The 20894-nt window shown below is 42.6% G+C and overlaps 2 protein-coding genes across 2 annotated transcripts in view; both read right to left on the reverse strand.

Annotated features, from left to right (window-relative positions):
* Positions 1-20894, reverse strand: part of LOC311253568 (NACHT, LRR and PYD domains-containing protein 3-like) — a 379521-nt gene that overhangs the window by 97543 nt on the left and 261084 nt on the right. The gene's annotated exons all lie outside the window — the stretch shown is intronic.
* Positions 19969-20894, reverse strand: part of LOC311253569 (NACHT, LRR and PYD domains-containing protein 3-like) — a 42638-nt gene continuing 41712 nt past the window's right edge. The window contains exon 10 of the mRNA XM_084347633.1: positions 19969-20768. Within this exon, the coding sequence (XP_084203759.1) occupies positions 20176-20768 (593 nt within the window). The 3' untranslated portion in view covers positions 19969-20175. The remainder of the gene's footprint in view (positions 20769-20894) is intronic.

Raw genomic sequence — 20894 nt, forward strand, 5'->3', positions numbered from 1 at the left:
AGATCTATGTTTGACAGATTCACCACTGGTCTGTATAGTGCAGCATGGAGATTATTGTGAACAGACTGGATGTAAAAGTAGTTGTTGTTCATGTACAGACCATAAATATGGAGTCCAGGTGTGTTTGATGCTGCTGGGCAGACTGACCTCTGGGAACCTCTGAGCTCTCCTGGTCGACTCTGTGGAGGAATCATGAAGAATCAGCCACATTATGTCTGTCCACTCAGAGACAAACACAAGCTGAAGGTCCTTTGAGTTAAAGTGCTGATGACATCATTGAATCAGATGGTTTCCCCTGACATCAAAGTGTTGGTCGTGCTGCTGATCCCACTGTGAATCAACAGTCAGTCAGTTTACTGGGTTGGTTCAGCAGCTTGTCTGGTTTAGTCCCTCCAGCTCTGATTATCTCAATAATACTGACGACACCAATGCACAGCTAACACAAGCTAATACGATGCTACCTGTCCAGTGAAAGCTGGTCGAGTTACAATAAACTTGTAGCAGGTGAAGTGAGTGAAACATCAGGAAACCAGAGAATACTGGATCAAACCAAAGCTGAGGATGATTTCACACTGAACTCAGATTAAAGCTACAACCCTCTTCTACATGAAAGCAAACAGTCACAAATATCCTGACTGGACTTCATAGACTCTGGTAGCTGAAACATTTTACAACAAAGTCCATTTCAGAGTAGAAAGACTTTGGAAGATCCTCTCTTGATTTGTGTCAGTCAGACTGCTGAAGCTTCAGATTATCCTCAGCTGAACTTTACAAAGTGTCTTTACACCGTACGACCACTGTGGACTTTGTCCTCCATCACTGCCACTGAAACCACACAAGGAATCATTATCAAAGACCATGAACATCATGAGGACGACCGGTCTGACTGGATTCACTGAGGACATACATCAGCAGAGAGCAACATGAGGAGGGAACATCAACATTTAGATCATGTTGTCCAACAACTTACTGTCTGTCTGTATCATGCTGTCCTTTAGAATCAATGATAGCACCCTTTGACCAGTCACTCTTCAAGGACACACAGCTGGGATCAGATTCAGATTCAGGTCCAGGTCCAGGTCCTGCAGGGTCTCCCTCCTCTCTGTCCTCACACTGATCCATGCTGCCCAGCTCACACACACAGTGATCTGCAGAGGAAACACAGATCATTGATGTGCACATCACCTGAGATCATGGTTTACATCATGTCTCCTGTCAGAGATCAGCTGCTCCTCCTCTGATCTTCTGCTTCATATCAGCGTCAGCTGAACGCAGCCAGACAGCAGAGGAAGCTGCCATCAGCTGCTGCACTTCTGTCATCAGTCCACTAGATGGCGTCATGGAGCTGCAGTGACCTGAAGTCTGTGTGTATGAGTATGTGTGGTTCTGTAGGTGTCTTGGCATAGTGCTCATTGTCGGAGCCATTTTTAACCAGGGTGGCGCTGTGGGAACCAAGGTAGTCTACTTAAGTGTAGGACTAATTGTAACAGGTGTAACAATGAGGTCTATGTTTTATGACCAAGAGACAGTGAAGTTGGTGTGTTTATTTTGAGAGATGTTCTTTTTTTTTGGTTTAATGTGAAAATAAATGGAATGACATATCAGACTATAGTTTTTGGCAACTTGACCATTTTTTCATGACAAAAGCCGACACAAAGAGCCATGAAGAACGCCATCTACACCAGAGCCACATGTACATTACTGACCAAACAAAACAGTGGGTCAACACTTGTGTTAGCTGCAGTGTGCGGCACTATTTTCTAACAGTGCTCACATATTGTCTGTGTCTTGTCTGTCACTATGTCGCCGTTTATTGTTTCCACTGAGTAACCAAAATGCTGCCACCAAAACCGATTTACAAGTGCCGGGGGCATCTTCTCTGCTGATTTCGAGTTCAACACAAGGACTTTATATTACATCAGTTCGTCAGACTCTGTGATGCTGGCTGCTGCTCTGCCTCTGTTATGCCACATTTTAATATCGCGAGATCTTGTGGCACCAGATCTCGTCACACCCCTAGTATTCAACATCACTCATTATTAATTGGTTAATAAAAATTACTTACAGTTCGGTCCAGATGTGGACTGTAGTCCAGACTTTGATAAGTCCAGCAATAAAGGACCTCTGAAACATCTCCGGCGCTGTCAAAGTTACCTTCGTACCAGACACTTGGTCTGTCTTCCTGCACACAGGAAAACTGTGCAGTTGCATGTTACCAGTAAGCTAGCTGTGTCCTTTGTGATTTGGAAGTGTTTTCTTTTGGACACGTGTCGGATGCGCAAGAGTCAGCTTAGCTGTCTGTCTCCTTTTAATCCTGCCTGTCCTGAGTCCAGCACTGCTTCTTCTCCTCACCTTTCCAAGTCTGCTGCTCATCCACAATCCCTGCCTCTCTGCCTGGATCCAGGTTTAACCAAGTACCCCAGTAAAACCTCTGTGGAAAAGCTCTGTCGACCTCCACCGCTCAACCCAATTTAGCCTCTTATTAGCTCTACTCTCTGGTCCTCTTCACCCAGTAATCTTCACAGTTTTTGCAATAAAAACCTTTACTGCTCTTCTGGGTTTCTGGTTTGTCTGAATCTGGGTTTCTAGTCTATCACCCCCTTAACAGCAGCAGCTTTACCTTCAGTCTGAGAGGAGGACGCTCCTCTGCTCTCTGAAGCTTCTCCAGCACCTTTCACATCCACTGACACTGAGAGAGAAAGAGACATTATGTGATATATTTTCAGCTTGACTTGTTACTTCTACTACAAATAATATAACCAAAAAGGGCCTAACTCAGAAGAACTTTCAATAGTAATGTTTCATGATGTCCTCTAGCTGTCTTTTCCACACCTCAACTGTGTACAAATTGTTCCTTTCAGATATATGTAAAAAATCTATGATGTCATCAGTTGTTATAACTTGACTCGTATGTTTGGGATCACAGAGCGGGTAAACAAAGAGTTGGGTTGATGTTGAGATGTGTTGAAACTCTGAACATCTTTACTCTTCTTACATTATTTGTTAATTCACTTAAAGGAGACACTACAGTTTATTGTATTGAATGTTTTCGGCCTGCAGATCCTCTGTGGGCCTCCCCTCACACAAAGTCTGGACACCCCTGCTTAGTTTGGCTTAATTCCTGGATGTCTATGACATCATCATGTTATTCAATTCAAGAGACATTCAACAATTGAGCAAAAATATCCTGTTATTATTTATATTGTCTGACATGAATTCAAACATCACCAAATAGACAGCAAAGTGAGAAAACAGGAACCGATTCCCCCAAACGACTGTAACTCTGAACACTCTTTAACCAGATCACACAGATTTATCATATTCTTTGTGAAGTCCTTTTGATAACTAAGACAATAACTACTGTTATATTTTTCACCTCCATTCACTGAGCCTCTCCTCAAACTGTTCAGAGCCTCCCTGAGAAGATCCACCTCTCACTTTGAAGCCTCTGCTGTAGCTCATATGATTGTCTCCTCTAGTCCGGTGACACAGATCCTACAAAATTAATAAAACCCGTTCTTCCTGTTTCTCGTCCAACTGTGTTCTCTACTATTAACTACTCTCTCAGTGCTGGTTCAATAACTGGCTATTCAGAAAAAGTCCAGTGTTCAGACACCTTTAAAGAAAAGTCTTGACCAGCCCTTTCACACAATTATAGACCAATGTCAAAGATAAACTTTTATTCAAAATCCTCGGGAAAAAAATGTCCCAGACCAAATCCTGAAGTTGGTTGATGAAGTTTTTCTACCTTTGCTTTCACTCTGTTATAATTGAGTCAAACTACACTTGGTCTTTCAGGGCTTCCATACAAACCAGAGAAAACAGCAGCTTTACCTTCAGTCTGAGAGGAGGACGCTCCTCTGCTCTCTGAAGCTCCTCCAGCACCTTTCACATCCACTGACACTGAGAGAGAAAGAGACATTGTGTGATATTGTTTCAGTTTGACTTCATATTTGTTTTTTAAACGTGCCTGTGTTACATACTGTAGGTTACATAGTTTATTCTTGGACAGTTGATAAGTTACAGTGTGATCTCCACCAATTCATCTTCTTCTTCTTTAGATCAAATTATTCTGGACTGTGGTTGTTAAAAAAGTCTGTGAATAAAATCATTCAAACTATGAAATAATAAAGACTGAGATCAACTATAAAGACAAGTGAGCACATCTGTAGCACAGAAACATTTCAAGTCCCATTGATAAATCACTGAAATGTGATGAATCATAAACATCTACTGCACTTTAACATAGAGTTCAGTTTACTGACGTACAAATACTCCTCACAGTCGGTCAGTAATTTATAAGCATCACTCTGCTAATGATCTAATATAGTTCCCATGTTTGGTCTGTTCAGACAGCGAGCGCTGCACCCAGGAGCAGAGCTTCACAGCCAGCTCGCAATCTGCAGCCATAGTTTGTGTCTCTTCTATTTGTCCTGCATGCTGTGAGCGAATCTGGCCAGAAAACACATGATCATCTAATAGAGTTGTCACTAGACTGTCACTGCTGTTTGTAATTGCGTTTTTACATATTTATTCCTCAGAGATGAGCAAACACAGACACACAGGCAGCTGGCAGCAGAAAAGCTCCTCCTTGTAAATCATCACACGAGTCTGTGGACTTTTTAACTTCATTGTTGCAGACGAAGCAACGTCCTGCTTTTCCAGGAACACATAAAACGCCACATGCATGAGACTTTTCTAAAGATCAGCTGTGTGATTACAAAAGAGCAGGAGAGCAAAGAGATGCCCTCTGAACAGCAAGGAAACCTTTGATTAGAGCTCGACAGATTATCAGCCCAGCTGCTAACGTGAACTACTGCTGCTCTGCTGCAGCTTCCCCTCTGTTTGTATTCACCAGTCTGTGGTCTCACTTCATGTCCCGCCTATAACAATGTCTGACTGGCTGCACTTCACACGAGTAATAGCCAATCAACACCGAAGGCTTGGTGCCACTGCACAGAGGAATAGCTCTGCAGCCTGGAGCAGGGGTAGAAGCTCCGGTGAGGTAGCAGGTATTTACAAAGTTATAAACATCACAATCCTCTACAGCCAGTATTCCCAAACTGGGGTACACATACCCCCAGGGGTAGACGAAGTGACGTAGGGGGTACGTGAAGAAAAAAAAAAGTGGTTTGCATTATCAAAGTCAAATAGTACGATTACATTTAAAAATGTGTGAGCATCGGAGTGGCCACGCACTTCCAGGCAGTTGCTCCTGACGCCACTGCAGCATCCACCAGGAGGCTCTTGCTGCCAAGGGGATGTCTGCCACCTTGAAGGACGTTTTGGACACTACAGTGAAAATGGTGAACTTTGTGAAAGCCAGGCCACTGAGCTCTCACATATTTACTGCATTATGCAGTGAAATGGGCAGCGACCATGAGACGATATTACTGCACACAGACGAGTGCTGGTTGTCAAGAGGAAAAGTATTGACATGTTTCTTTGAGTAGAAAAATTAGCTTTCTTGATGGATCAAACTCTCCACCTGTCTGACCATTTGCATGATGAGGAGCTCCACCTGTCTGACCATTTGCATGATGAGGAGCTTCTCACATGACTATTTTATTTGGGGGATTTTTCTTGCTGGATTAAACTTAATCTCGGATTACAGGGGCTCTCTGCAACCATATTCAACTGGATTCATTTCTTGTCTCCTTTTCCTTCACTGAGGGGGTCGGGGAGTCTGGGGCCACTGGTCAGGTTGCCCTCATTTGTTTTGGGTGTGATTCTGTCTTTTTCATTGCAGATTGGTTTGGCAGTTTGGGTGGGGTCTCTGGGGTGTGCATGAGTCTTGGGATGTCCCCCCTTTGCTTTGATGGCAGCGTGTGCTTGGCTGGGCTTGAGGCCCCCCTGTTGGTGCATGGTGGGGTCAGGGTAGGGTGGGCTGGGGCTGTGGAGGGAATTTGTGGCGGTCCTGGCTCCATTGTATTCTTTGGTCTACAGGTGGTCCTGGGTTTTCTCCGCAGTCGGCTGGCCTCGGCCTTACTGGACCTTTGCGGGGTTGCTTGGAGGCCGAGCGTTCTGTGGCATCGCAGGAGTCTCTTGCGACGGGAATTGTAGTATTGTTCTCATTGTGGTAAGCACTTTGTGTATGAAAAGTGCTATACAAATGAAGATTGATGATGTTGATTGATGTTTATCTTTCTGAATGCTAACTAGGAACACAAAGACGACAGAGCAGGAGAGTGAGAAGATAAAGCAAATAAAAATTTTGCTTTACTTTTCCATCTGTACTCAGGGTGGAATAACATACCACCATGACGTTTCTTTATGGCCTTTCAGTAAGTTTTGTGTTTCTGCTGTTTGTTAATAATCTGAATAGTCGTCACCAACATGACACATACTGATACATACATAAACTTTATGCAACCTGTGAACATTGTTGTTATTAAAGAGATTGTTACAGTAGTTTCACAAATTGTATCTGAAACTGATTTTGTATTTCAAACTAAACATATAATCATAACATCTAATAGTAAACTATTCAGGGCCTCTGAGATGGCCTTCTAACAACTGAAGGTGGACATATCTTTGGTTGTTGAACATAGATTTGTTTGAAAAATCTACATTATATCATGTTAAATAAACAAAATGTCAGATATTTAGAGAAGGAAAGACTCCTGATGTTGCTGCAAGAAAGCAGTGCTGCTGTTACTGCAGTCAAACAGCATCTCCAGCTCACATGCTGGGAGTCCTGAAGTTCACTAATTATGATCGCAGTGATGTATTCTTGCTTGATTTTGAGCCATGAAGCATCTCATACTGGTTTAACTGCTCCTGAACAAACACATTAACATCACAACATCTCATTGGTTATTTAAGGAATTCATAAAATACCACACTAATTATAAAACCATCCACATTAGTCAGTGACAGAAGAGTCTTCAACCAACGAGTAACATAAAGAGAATAAATCAGGGAGCTCCATCATGTCTCTGTCCTCTTAATGAAGAACAATGATTGATAACTTCAACCTTTTCTCATAAAAACAAGTTGTGGCCTTTAATTTTATTCTCTGGTGAATTCAATGAGCTTCCCTACTGAGACTCTGCTCCTGCACAAGTATTGTGTCACCAGTTTCCACCAGCTGTCTTTTCTCTGAAAGTACAAAAAGTATAAAACTGTGACTGACCTTCTGATCCTGAGCTGGTTTCTGACAGCTTCTGCAGCAGGTCATTCCTGGGTATCTCCAGTAAAACCTGCTTGGTGACCTTCAGAGCTCCACACAGTTTATAGGTTTTCACCATCAGGTCCACTGTTGTCAACCTGTCTGCATTCTCCAGTTTGGACACTTTGATGGATTTGTAGTTGTAGTTTTTCATGATGTCGGGGCGCTGCAGAAACCATTTGAACTTCTTAAATTCATCTTCTGTTAACTCTTCCAGAATGCTTAAGAGGTCCTTATCCGTCCGTTTGGCTCCCTGCTAATAAAAAGCAGTATTATCAACCTGAAGGAAAACAAATATATCAGAGCAGCAACAGGAGTTCTGATTGGCCGACACAGCAGCAGAGTCTGGCCAGTCAGAGCTGCTGCTGCTGCTCCGTGGGCTGGACTTAATGTAACTCTGAAGTGGTGCTCTGCTTACACGTCCTTCTGTCCCCAGATGTAAACAGCTGAACATCTGTTCCATGTTCCATCAGCTTCTGTTCCACCAGCTGTTACTTCTTGAAATGAAGCTGTCGTCTCATGACACCAAACACTGTACAAGAAAGATGAAAACATGAAAACACAACTTAAAGATCAACACAAATAAAAGTGAATAAAACAAAAGTTCTTAGATGTTAACCAATAAAGCGTCCAATGTTCCACGGAGGACGACACGAGTCAGTTCTGTGCTGAAAAACATCTTCCTCAATGATCCTACAACGACGCTGCATTCTGACTATTTAAGTTGCGTTGGGCCCCAGAAATGATGCAACACGTCTTCCCCTCGTGTGAATGCAGGTGTAATTGTTTAAAGCTTTGATGGCAGGTTGTGCTTCGTCCTCTCATCCCATCAGGATCCTTCTGGTCACCAGAAGAGGAAAAAGCACCGTGACACTGAGCAGTAAACATTAGTGTTAGTTGTAAGTTTTTGAACTAAATGTCATCATTTTAGTGATTGTATTGTCTGTAATGAGTCCACACTTATTGTAAAAAAAAAGTTATGTCAATAAATTAGAAATAAAATATATATATATATATATATATATATATATATATATATATATATATATATAAATAAGTGATTGCGTAAGTATTCACCCCCTTGTGACTGACCTAATTCAACAGAGGTCCAGTTGGTGCTAGTAGTGTCACACTTAGTGAACTTGAGATCACCTGTGTGCAGTGAATGTGTCTCAGTGACTGTAGTATAAAGACACCTGTGTCTGAAGGTCCAGTCACTGTTAATCAGCATTCATGGCTACAATTACACCATGAAGACAACAGAACACTCTGTGAGAAGGTTACTGAGAAGTATGAGTCAGGGGACGGATACAAAAACATTTCCACGTCTCTGAACATCCCCCAGAGTTCAGTTAACTCCATCATTAAGAAATGGAAGGACTATGACAAATGTAAACCTGCCTGGAGCAGGTCGTCCTCACAAACTGAGTGATGGTGCAAGAAGGAGACTCGTAAGGGACCCACCAAGACACCTACAGTATGACTCCTCTGAAGGAGTTAAAGCTTCAGCAGCTGAGATAGGAGAGACTCTGCATACAACAACTGTTGTCGGTAGGGGTGTGAATCTTTGGGTGTCTCACGATTCGATTCGATTCGATTCCGATTCTTAGGGTCACGATTCAATTCAGAATCGATTCTCGATTCAACGGATTCTCGATTCAAAAATTGATAGTGCATAGTGTGTTAAGGCAAATTATGGCATCAAAACAATACAGTTTGTATAAGATAATGTGATTTTTAAGCAAACTGATTCACACAAAGGCAAACATTAAAAAAAGGTAAATTTTATTCATGCTAAACAAATAAAAACTTACTTACTGTACAAGAAATAACTTGCATAAATGAAATTGCCTAAATAAAAGCTTAGGCCAGCTGCCTTTTTCTCCCAGAAGTTACAAAAATAAACTGTACACAAATAACACAAATTGGTGTTTTGTGTGATTTTTCAAAATAGAAAAAAAAAAAAAAACATTTTTGAAGTTTATGAATCGATTCAGAATCGTGGATTATTAGAATCGTGATTCTTATGTGAATCGATTTTTTCCCCCACCCCTAGTTGTCGGGTTCTTCACCAGTCAAAGCTTTATGGGTGAGTGACAAAGAGAAAGCCACTGTTGAAGAAAGCTCAGCAAAGAGGTTTAGTTTTGTATATTTTTGTATATTGACCATGATTCCATTCATAAAAGCAATAAAAGTAAGAAACATCCAAGAGGGTGAAAACTTTGTATAGGCTCTATATTACACCTCTGTATTACACCTCAGTGTGCCCATCACAAGACCCCCTACAGTTCATATATCAGCCCCATGTTGGGGTCAACGATGCAATCATCTACATGCTGTAGGATGCCTACTCCTCCCCGGATAGACCCAACACCACTGTCCAAGTCATGTTCATCCAGCCCAGGCTGCTGAAGGCCAAACTGGAGAACATGCAGGTGGATTCTCCCCTCGTCACATTGGTCGATGACTATCTGATGGGCAGACTGCAGTTTGTGAGATTACAGAACCATGTGTCTGACCGTCTGATCTGCAGCATCAGCGACCCCAAGGGAACTTTGCTGTCTCCCTTCCTCTTCACCAGCTACACTGCAGACTTTAAGTACCGCACAAAGTTGTGTCATCTGCAGAAAGTCTCTGATGACAAGGCCATTGTGGGGCGTGTAGAGGGCGGGAGGGAGGATGAGTTAGTCAACTATTGTGTTAAGTGGTGTGGGGAGAACCACCTGCAGATGAATGTGGTGAACACAAAGGAGATCGTGGTGGACTTCAGGAGGAACAAGTCCCCCCCCCTCTCCAGTCTGCATCGGTGGGACAGATGTTGACATTGTGGACTCATACAAATACCTGGGTGTTCTGGACAATAACTGGAGTGGACTACAAACACAGAGGCAGTTTACAAGAAGGGCCTGAGCCGGCTTTACTTCCTGAGGAGGCTCAGGTCCTTTAATGTCTGCAACCGGATGCTCCAGATATTCTATCAGTCTGTTGTTGCAAGCACCGTCTTCTTCGCTGTGGTGTCCTGGGGTGCGGGCATCAAAGTGAAGGACGCCAACAGACTGAACAAACTCATAAAGACAGAGTCTGTTGTTGGCTCTGAGCTCGTCACCCTGGAGGAGGTGGTGGAGGACAGGATGCTGGAAAAACTGCTGGCTATCATGGACAATGTCTCTCACCTCCTCCACAAAACTCTGGAAAAGCTTCAGAGCAGCTTCAGCAACAGACTCATTCAACCTGCTGCCTAAAGGAACAGCACAGGAAATCATTCCTACCTGCTGCCATCAGACTTTATAATACAAATAATCTGAAATTATTATGACTGTAAATTTACTGCACCTTATCCTCTCACACCTATCTATCTATCTATTTATCTATCTATCCATCCATCCATCACTGTATCATTGATCTGGAGCCAGTTGAACCTCAATTTCCCAGCTTGGGATCAATAAAGTATATCTATTCTATTCTAACTGTTTCTTCACTTTGAGCTCCTTTAATGTTCAACACTGACATTTCATTTATTTTAACTAAATGGAGTAAAACAGTCAAATATCTCCAGCAGACAAATCCTTCAAAATAAAAGTGTGTCAGTTGATGTAGAACAGAGTGATGTAAAGTAAATGTGTCTGATCTGATTATTGATCACATTTCAGTGGACAGTGACAGAAAGAGGTGACACTTCCTGTTGGAGGAGTGTTCACAGCTCTGACAGCTCATTTAGTGACACACTCACATTTTTATTCTTTCATTACAAAATAAAAGCTTTCATCTGCTCACCGTCCTCTGAATGCTGCTTCCTGCTGTCTCCACATCAACTACTGACGACCAACTAACTCCACCTCTGCTCTTCCTGCACCGTTCTCCTCTCAACATGGAGGATGATGTTTGTAATGGCGGCTGTTTGAACTCACAGCTGAGAGTTTGTAGAAATGAACAATGGAGCGGCAGATTGTTGCTGTTTCTGGTGACGCTAAGCTAACGACAGCTTGTTGCTGTTTCTAGTATCGCTAAGCTAACGACAGCTTGTTGCTGTTTCTAGTATCGCTAAGCTAATGACAGCTTGCTGCTGTTTCTAGTGTCGCTAAGCTAACGACAGCTTGTTGCTGTTTCTAGTATCGCTAAGCTAACGACCGCTTGTTGCTGTTTCTAGTGTCGCTAAGCTAATGACAGCTTGCTGCTGTTTCTAGTGTCGCTAAGCTAATGACCGCTTGTTGCTGTTTCTAGTGTCGCTAAGCTAACGACAGCCTGTTGCTGTTTCTAGTGTCGCTAAGCTAACGACAGCTTGTGTTAGCGAGTCAAACATTTTAAATGTGTTACATTACCTTCAGCTGGAGGTTCACACGGACACAACTGTCTGCGCCACAACGTTGAGAGGAACTGAAGCCAAACTTTAAACAGGAAGTTAGTCAGAAAGTCAGATGACTGTTAAACATGAATCATGTGTGAAATCTGATGACTTGTGTGTTTAATGAGAGTGTAAAGGTCAAATACGTGTTCAGTTGTAGTTACTTTGGTTCAACAAAGCAGCTTTGTGACTTTTAAAGACCAACATCACTTTAACTGACTGTTAGTTTCTATGAGGTCACTACACAACAACTCACACACAACTCACAAGTTGTCATGAAAAAACATTCAAGTAAAAACTTGTGTTATAAAATCCTTCAGTTTTTAACTAGAACCTCGTCAAACACACAGTAAAGTTACATGTTAGTGTTCGTGACTGTGGTTCAGTTCAGGTCCAGTTTGAATGAAGTGTGTTTGACGATGAGTTAAAGAGGCGATTAAACTCGTCTCAGTTCAGTCACAGAGAAAAACTTGAGTTCAGACGGTGGATGTTTGGATTTTTCTGTTCGTAGGTGTCAGAATATTTCCTTTCTTGACATTTAGTGAGTTTATTTTGTTGGCTTATTAGACTCAGTAGTGAACTGGCTGCTTTTACATCTCCAGCTGAAACTACAGGCTGTCAGACTGTCACCTCTGAGCTACAGAGTGCTGTTAGGAGACAGGACGGACAGAGACAGAGACGTCTTTGACAGGACGTCAACACTGTTGTTTCTTCACTCTGGTCACAATGTTAGCTCGTTAGCTGAATGTTACTGTAAAGTTAAATCATATCTTACCTTTAAAGGACTCAAAAGTCCTGACTGTTGTGAAACACATCAGACCTCAGATCAGACTGAACTCACCTTCTTATCACAGTGTCATCATTCAAAGCACCAGGACAAACCACAGCTTCTCTCTGCCTGCTCACACAGGCAGCCATCTTGGCTCAAAGACCAGGCAGTTTCCCAGCTGACGTTTATGTGTGAAAGCAGTACAGGCCTTAAAGCAACATCATGTCACTGCTTTACCTTCAGATAACAGCTTCACCATCACTCTGATGCTGCTCTGACTTATAACAGGGTGAACCCTCATCGCCTGTTTCTGCACAAAGTAACTGGGCTGAGCAGGTAGCACAGGAGCCATGCTACACCTAGCTAACAGTAATGCTACTCTACACCTAGCTAACAGAAATGCTGCTCTGACTTATAGCAGGGTGAACCCTCTGGGATTTTAAACGTCTGTAAGGGAAATTGTCCTTGTTGAAGTTGGTTACACCCCGCTTTTCCGAAACCCCACTGTTCCGAAAATAGACTTCCATTCATCATAATGGCGTGGTTTCTCATTTTTTCTAAAGACCCCGCATTCCGAAAAGGCTATTGTGGTACCCCTGACCCTAACCCCTAACCCTAACCATATTGGGAAGTAATCGGAAGTTGAAAGTCAGATTCGGAACAGCGGTGTGTCGGAGTGGGGTGTGTCGGGATGGAGGGGTTTCGCAATGGAGGTGTTTCGGAATGTCAGGCTGTTCCCGTTGAAGTTTGACAGTTGCTGATTCTCTGAAGAGTTTCAAACTGGCTGTGATGAATCAGATCTCTTCCAGAGAGAAGAACCACAGAGTGTCTGGACTTCTATACAACAGAACCATGGGTACATACTTCATGACAGTTGTTCACAATGATCCTCTGATGTTTGTGTTGATGGTGTCTTCCAGCGGTCCTGTCGTCCTCTCTACCTTCCTGTTAACACCTCATGATCTCCTCTCACATCCTGATATGTTCCAATCCATTCACTGATACCTGAATCCAAAACCGTTTCATTCCCACAAGACGCCAAACTTTTATTTTCCTCGGAAATCTTCAGATGAATCAATAATATTGAGACTTTATTTCTTCCTGATGTGAAACAGCGACCTGCCTTCTTCTGTCTGGTTTCAGGATCAAAACTCATTCTGAGCAGATTTTTGAAACAAAAGTTGTTTTTACACTAAACTGGTCAGAATCTCACGGCTTCAACGTGTTTTCATTTGTTTCAGAAAATGTTTGTGTCGCTCAATAACAGCCATGAATGAGTCCATTCAATGTGTTTCTGATTTCTATAACTACAGTGTGAATATGTGAAGTGACTGAGAAACATTTTGATTCATCATTTGGGAAACAACGAGTCATTCATATCATATTTATCATTTATTGTTAATTTCTGATGAAACTGCAGTGAAAGAGTGGAGATAAAGCAGCAGTTTGTGGCTGTTAGTGGACTGTTAATAACCAGGAAGGAGAAATAAACCCGGCTTCCTCTGGTTCTGCTGCATCCATGTGAACTGTGATCGGACCATGTTACAGAACAACTCTGTGACTCAGTCTGACCACAGTAAATGTTCATTATGTCACTGAATAATGGACTTTTCTTTTTCTCACTATTATGTATGTGACACTGTGACTTAAAGGGCCTATTTGTGAAAGTGAAAGTAATCAGTAAGAGTGATGTGACTGCGTGAGGCTCCACAGCAGCCTCAGTTCAGAGGTAAGAAGACACGAGACGCTGCTGATCTTCACTCAGTCGACGTTTATGTAGCGTTTCATGCAACATTAATAAAGAGTTTTGGGTTAAATTTGGTTATCAGTAATAATTAATGATTAGATTAGATGGACTTTATTTATCCCACAACCGGGAAATTCAGCTGAAGATGCAACAAGTGCAGGAAAAAGAGTCGGACAAATACACATAAAGTTAAATAGAAAATAAATAGCAAAAATAAGATATTTACAAAAAACTAAGTGAGACTCATAACGGCAAAAAAAGTCATTGAGAGTATTTACCTCTTGTCTCTCCAGTCCTGGTCTCCACCGTCTCTCTCTCCCTCCACCTTTTCCATGAGCAGGTAGTGTCTTCAGTCGTCTCCAGACGTCCCTGGTGTTGTCCTGCTCCAGCTGCTGCTCCAGCTTCCTCTTGTAGCTGCTTTTCTCCTTCCTTATTTCCTGCCTGAGCTCCTTCTGGACTCTCCTCAGTTCCTCTTTGTCCCCCGATCTGAAAACCCTCCTCTTTTTGTCTAGTAGGGTTTTGATCCCAGAGTTCACCCAGGGTTTGTTGTTGGGAAAACACTGCACCTTCCTGGAAGCTCAGTGTTCTCCACACAGAAGTGTATGTAGTCTGTGATGCAGTCCGTCAGGCTGTCGATGTCCTCCCCATGTGGGCTGCAGAGTGCTTCCCAGTCTGTGGTGTCGAAGCAGTCCCTCAGTCTTTCACTGGCCTCCTCAGACCAAACCTTCACTGACTTTTTCTGTGGCAAATGTTTTATTCCCCTTCCTTTCCTCTGACCGCCCTGATGATCTGGAAGCCTTCCAGGGTCACAGTGAGTCTGGAGAAAGTCCGTTCAGCCACGTCTCCATGTAGCACATGAGGCTGCACTTCACGATACTCCCTCTGCAGCCGGGTCAGCGCCGTTAGTTCTTCCATCTTATTAGGGAGAGATCTGATGTTACCCATGATGACAGACGGTCAACATGGTTTGTACCGTATTTTCATCGCCCGACGCTTCACTCCAGCTCTGCAGCCTCTTTTCCTCTCGAATGGCTCTCCAGCTGAAGTTTATGATAAATAGCAGTATGCAGACTGCTAATGTTACAAACTGACCATCCATGGTTCCTCACCTGCAACGTGGGTCAGTGCAGCAGAAACAAAGAATAAAGAAATAATCTAAACACACTCAAAACACTAGAAAGACAAAGTAAAAGACGGAGCTGCTCTAACTGGCTGCCGATCTTGTGGCGCCATCTTTTGTTACATTATAACATATACATTACATTATCAGGGATAATTATTAATTATGATGAATAATAAGATCCAGTTTACATTAGATCACCACCCATGAAGAAGGGAAAAGAGCCAAGTCACCAAATCAGTCCCATAAAAAAGGTCCTAAACTGTTTGTAACTCTGTTTAATAATTAACTAAATAACTACAATCAAAATGACCATAACAGCTGTCATGGTCGAAGGTGTGTGTGTGTGTGTGTGTGTGTGTGTGTGTGTGTGTGTGTGACGTGATGCTATGTTATAGAAGTGTGTGAAGCATCATTCAACTACCGTCAAATTAGCCGAGTAGTAGCAAAGCAAACTACCAACAACCTGACCTGAGATTGCAATAACACCAAGCACATGTGCATTACACCCAGGGGCGTATTTAGTCATTTGGGGGCCCGAGGCAAACCCAGTCATTGGGGCCCTCCACGTCCTCGTACTGCAGTGACAAAAGTTTTATTCTCACCTCAACACAAGGTCTTCAATGTGGGCAGCAGCAGGTAGGTTCAGCCTGGATATTGTTGGATCAACACTGATCAACGTGACAACTAAACTGCTGAGTGAGTGATGGAGTCTCACAATCCAACTCTTCATCATCCTGAGGATCTGAGGAGAACCAGGACACCAGTGACCCCAGTTTCCATCCTGGGGCATAACGTGGACATCGTTGGACACTACAAATATCTGGGGGTGTTCATCGACAATAAACTGGACTGGACCAAGAACACTGAAGTCCTTTACAAGAGGGGACAGAGCCGCCTCTATTTTCTAGAGGGTCCGCTCCTTTAACATCTGCCGGACTGTGCTGAGGATGTTTTATGAGTCTGTGGTGGCCAGTGCTGTTCTGTCTGCTGTTGTGTGCTGGGGCAGCAGACTGAGAGTAGCAGATGATACAGACTCAACAAGCTGATCAGAAAGGCCAGCGACGTTGTGGGGGTGGAGCTGGACACTTTGACAGCAGCGTCAGACAGGAGGATGCTGTCGGAGTTGCAGGCGATACTGCAGTATGGCTCTCACCCTCTCCACAACGCTCTGGTCAAACAGAGCAGCACCTTCAGCCAGAGACTAATTGCTCCCAAATGCATCACTGAGCGCCACAGGAAGTCATTACTACCTGTGGCCATTAAACTTTACAACTCCTCCTTCTGATGATCGGACTCAAAGGGCTATATATATTTATAGATGTATATATATGTGTATCTATGTATATTTCCCATACCATATATATATTGCACTGTATATCTGTAAATACTTGGAGTGGTCATTGAACACTTGAGATTGTCTATTTTATTATTTAATTTATTGTCTACTTTACTATTTTATATTAATCTTTATCTCTTGTTTCCATTCATGCTATATTTCTATTTCTACTTTGCACGGAGCATCTGGAACAAAACAATTTCCCCCCGGGATTAATACAGTATTCTGATTCTGGTTCTGATTCTGATCCTCAGAGCAAGACTGGCTTTCCCCCGGGTCCAACACTGTCACTGCCACTTTGTCCTGCTTTTGAAATCTGTGACAATTATCTGACAGCTTAAGTTACTAGTTACATAAGCGTTTTTATACGTCCCCCCTGTCCAGTGAATAACATTTATCACCAAACAAAGATTTTCAATCAACTAAAAAGTGTGAATTTGAGAAAATTCTCCTATTTCCTGAGCTAGATAAAGTCCTTAAAATCCTTCTTGAGGATTATTATCTAACAAGTGAATCATCTCGACGCTTTTACTGTAACTAATAAGAGCATTAATCAACATTTAATATAGTTTACCATTCTGACCGCTTTAATCCTCACATCTCTGTGATGAAAAGCTTCACTCGTGTCACTCTCCACTTCATCTCCTCCTCAGCTGACACTGACGGCAGTGCTACTACCGACAAGAGCGTCTGGCTCTTGCTGTTGTCGAGTACCTACATTCGGTGTCACTGTGAAAAAGGTTGACACCTTTGGTAGTTTTGATAAAAAACTGTTTACTTTCCTCTCGCCTTTTCCTCTTCTCCGCTCCACTGGGGTAACTCTGCTTCATTTTTCTCAATTCAAAACCGGAGAGGCAAAACCGCGCTCACACCTTTGTTTTGCTACCGTCTTCCTGAGCCTGCACATGCGCAGTAACATGGACTAGTCCATTGCATGAGAAGGGAGGGGGGAGCAGTCGAAACGATCATGATAGATTAAGCATTTTTATGTATTTTTAAGCGTGCGAATTAAGACTAATACAATAATAATTGCTTTAAATCGAAGACAACTTTATTTATCAGATTTTATGAGATGTTTGGGGGGCCCTGGAAATCTCGGAGCCCCAGGCAATTGCCTGTGTTTGCCTAATGGTAAGTCCGCCTTTGATTACATCAACCAGAGTTAAACAGTACTGTGCTTAGCCGTGCTATGCTATGCTGTGTGCTATCTAGGCCCAGTTCAACGTCACCAGTCTTTGAAGAAAAGGTGCTGGTGGTTCCTGGCTGATGAGCCAAGCAGGAGAAGGTTGTAATTCCAATGTTGAACAATGCTGTTCTTTTAGTGCAAAGTCTGATGAAAGACAGACGACGGAGGAAACTGGTCGCTCCTTTCCTTTGCAGGGATAGCAGCTCTGTGCTAACTTGCTTGGTGTTCCTTGGATTGTGGAGTTAGCTGGTAAGCTTTGCATTGCAGCTGCTGGCGCTAACTAAGCTGGAATACTACTAATTCCTAATTCTTAGACTGGGAATTCAGGAAATCCACAATGAACGACTTCATATGTGGGTCCCAACACTGCTCTGAATCTTTTAATCTGCTCTCACTTCCTGTGATGTGATGTCGTCTTCTTATCATCCTTTATTTTATTTATCTCTTTATTTGCATCAATTTTTTCTTTCTTTGTTTTTCTGTGATGTTTCCTGTTTTATCTCTTTTATTGCTTTTGCTTGTGACGACTCACACGGACTGTGTTTGCTTTGACTGTTTATTCTGTAACGTTCTTGATTTAACTTGATTGTCAGAGCACTTTGTAAACTGTGTGTTTAAAGCTGCTGTATAAATAAAGCCTCAGCTTTAAGTATTTCTCAGTACTTTCTGAGTTTTCTCTGCTCTTTATTCAGCATTATTCTGCTGGAGTTGGAGGACGTTGACGCCCTCTGCTGGTGAAAACAAAGCACAGCTGCTGTGTATCCACTGAGCTCATATCACACTGTTCAGTCGGTATATATCTCAGTCTGTTACATTTCACTGCACATATTTCACTGTTTGTCGTCCTGGAGTCAAACGAGGGAATGTTCAGTGGTGTTCTGAGGCGGCACAATCACTGACATCTTTTAAATCAGCAGGAAGTCTTTTATTAATGCTGCCATCACGCTGTTTCATTTCAACATGTCTCGTCTGTTTTATTATCGTCCATATTGCTCTTTATTTATTGTATCATTTATACATGTCTGCTGTTATTGGCCTCAACTCTGACATGTTTTAATCCTGTTTCAACCTCGTAAAGCCCTTTTTAACTGTGAAAACTGCTGTATGAATAAAGTTTATTATTATTATTATTATTATTACACATACAGAACTCAGCACCAGTGTGCTTCAACTAATAATGCAATGAACCGTCTCAAACAAATGGACGTCAGTGATGATTCATATTTACAGATTCAAATCCAACAAACATCCTCAAAATACAGCCGGACTTCAACAGCCACAAAACACTGAGAGAAACACAATGATTGTCATTAACATGTGTTTTCTTCTCATATAATAATCACACAGAAATGAACAGATGTTGACAGTTTATGACGTCACTACGGACATAATTACATGTGTTAACCAACATGATCAAACTTTTTGTTTCATCATTAGAAACACATGAAACAAGTCAGCGTGTTTCAGGTGGAGTGTCGAGTACATCTGATCATATTTTACTGTCCATTTACAACTTTGTTCACAATGACTCTTTACAATTAAAGCTACAGACGAGTCAATGTTTTCTGTTTCTGACATTTCACTAATATTTCTGGATTTTACTGGAACAAGAGCCAGAATTCAAAACAACACATGACAGAAAGTACAAGTCAACGCAATTTCCAGCTAGCTAACATTAACTGCAGTCTGTAGCTAGCTAAGGAGACAAACACATGAGTGTTTCCTCCTCTCCTCCAACAGGTTGGTTTGTCAGCCTCCATAGTTTAGGTGCTGGGGTTGTGTTATTTTAGTTTACCGTGTTAGTTTGGGCCGGAGGTTACCGCTGGTTAAGTTCTTCCTTTTCTTTGTTTTAGGATCAGTCTTCATCGAGGTGGTTCAGGGGGAGACGCGGGGAACGACGGCCCACTGCCTGGTTGGTCCAGCGTCTTCCCATCTTTTGTTCCTTTCAGCCCCTTTTTGTTTGTTCCTGGGTTTCTTTTGGGAATAATTTGAATGATGTAATAAAAGCTGTGAGTTAACTATGAACCTTGTGTCTGGTGTCCTTCACATGTTGCATCCTCCAGCCCCTTCTGAGCCTCAGCTCTGACTTTTATGAACGGAGGCCGTAACACTCACACAGAAACATTATGAAAGCAGCTAATGCAACATCCTGCTGCACGATTGCTGACTCAGACCAGAAGGAGACGCACGTTACGCCTGTTTTAAAGTCTTTACAGCGGCTGGCTGTTAAAGTCCTTCTGTGAGTCACCAGCTTCATGCTGACGACTGTCAAATACAACAAGTGCAGAACAAAGTGAAGTGATGTCTCAATTTTAATGTGCAGAACAGAATCATTGATGACGAGGAAACCATCAATCTTTACAATCAGTTTGAATCATTTTGTACAAAGTTCACTGATGAATTTATTACAAGAAGCTGAAAGATTGATGTGACTGTGATCCTGTACAGACTCAACTGTTCAGCACTGACAATGTTTCTGTGACAGGAGGAGACTCTGCAGACTAAACACCACACAGACACACTGAGGAACCAGAACTGGACCAGAGCCCAAATCCAGGATAAAGAGGTTCAGTGAATGTGGTGCTGAAGGTGTGGAGGTGGATCAGTGAGTCAGAGGAGACTCTGTAGAAGGACAGAGTGCCAGCAGGACAGTCCACATACACTGCTACTCTACCAGAGGAGGAGGAGGAGGAGGAGGAGGAGGAGAAGAAGGAGGAGGAGGAGGAGGAGGAGGAGGAAGAAGAGGAGGAGGAGATGACTGTTTGTCTCTTATTGTGACAGACAAAGTAACGACCATCATCATCACACCTCAGACTCCAGGAATGATCATTCGCTCCAAACACACAGTCTCTGCCTCCTCTCCTTCTGATTCTTCTGTAACTCACTGATATAGAAACTCTTCCTCTCCACTCGACCTCCCAGTAACAGCGACCAGTCAGACCAGTTCTACACAGCAGCTGAGTCCAGTAGTCAAACCTCTCTGGATGATCAGGATATGACTGAACCTCTAACACATATCTCATCTTCCTGTTGTTGTCAGACAGTTTGATGTTTCTGCTGACTGTGTTTGTGTCGACTGTGAGCTCACAGGAATCTGATGGAGAGAAAAAGACACAACACAGCTGCAGTTATTAATGTATCATCAGTGTGATGATGACATCACAGATGTGACTGAGTGATGTCACAGTGTGAAGCTGAATCAAAGTAAAAACACACTCAC

Source organism: Pagrus pagrus (assembly GCF_965226575.1).
Source record: "Pagrus pagrus genome assembly, chromosome: 24".
Lineage (NCBI taxonomy): Eukaryota > Metazoa > Chordata > Actinopteri > Spariformes > Sparidae > Pagrus > Pagrus pagrus.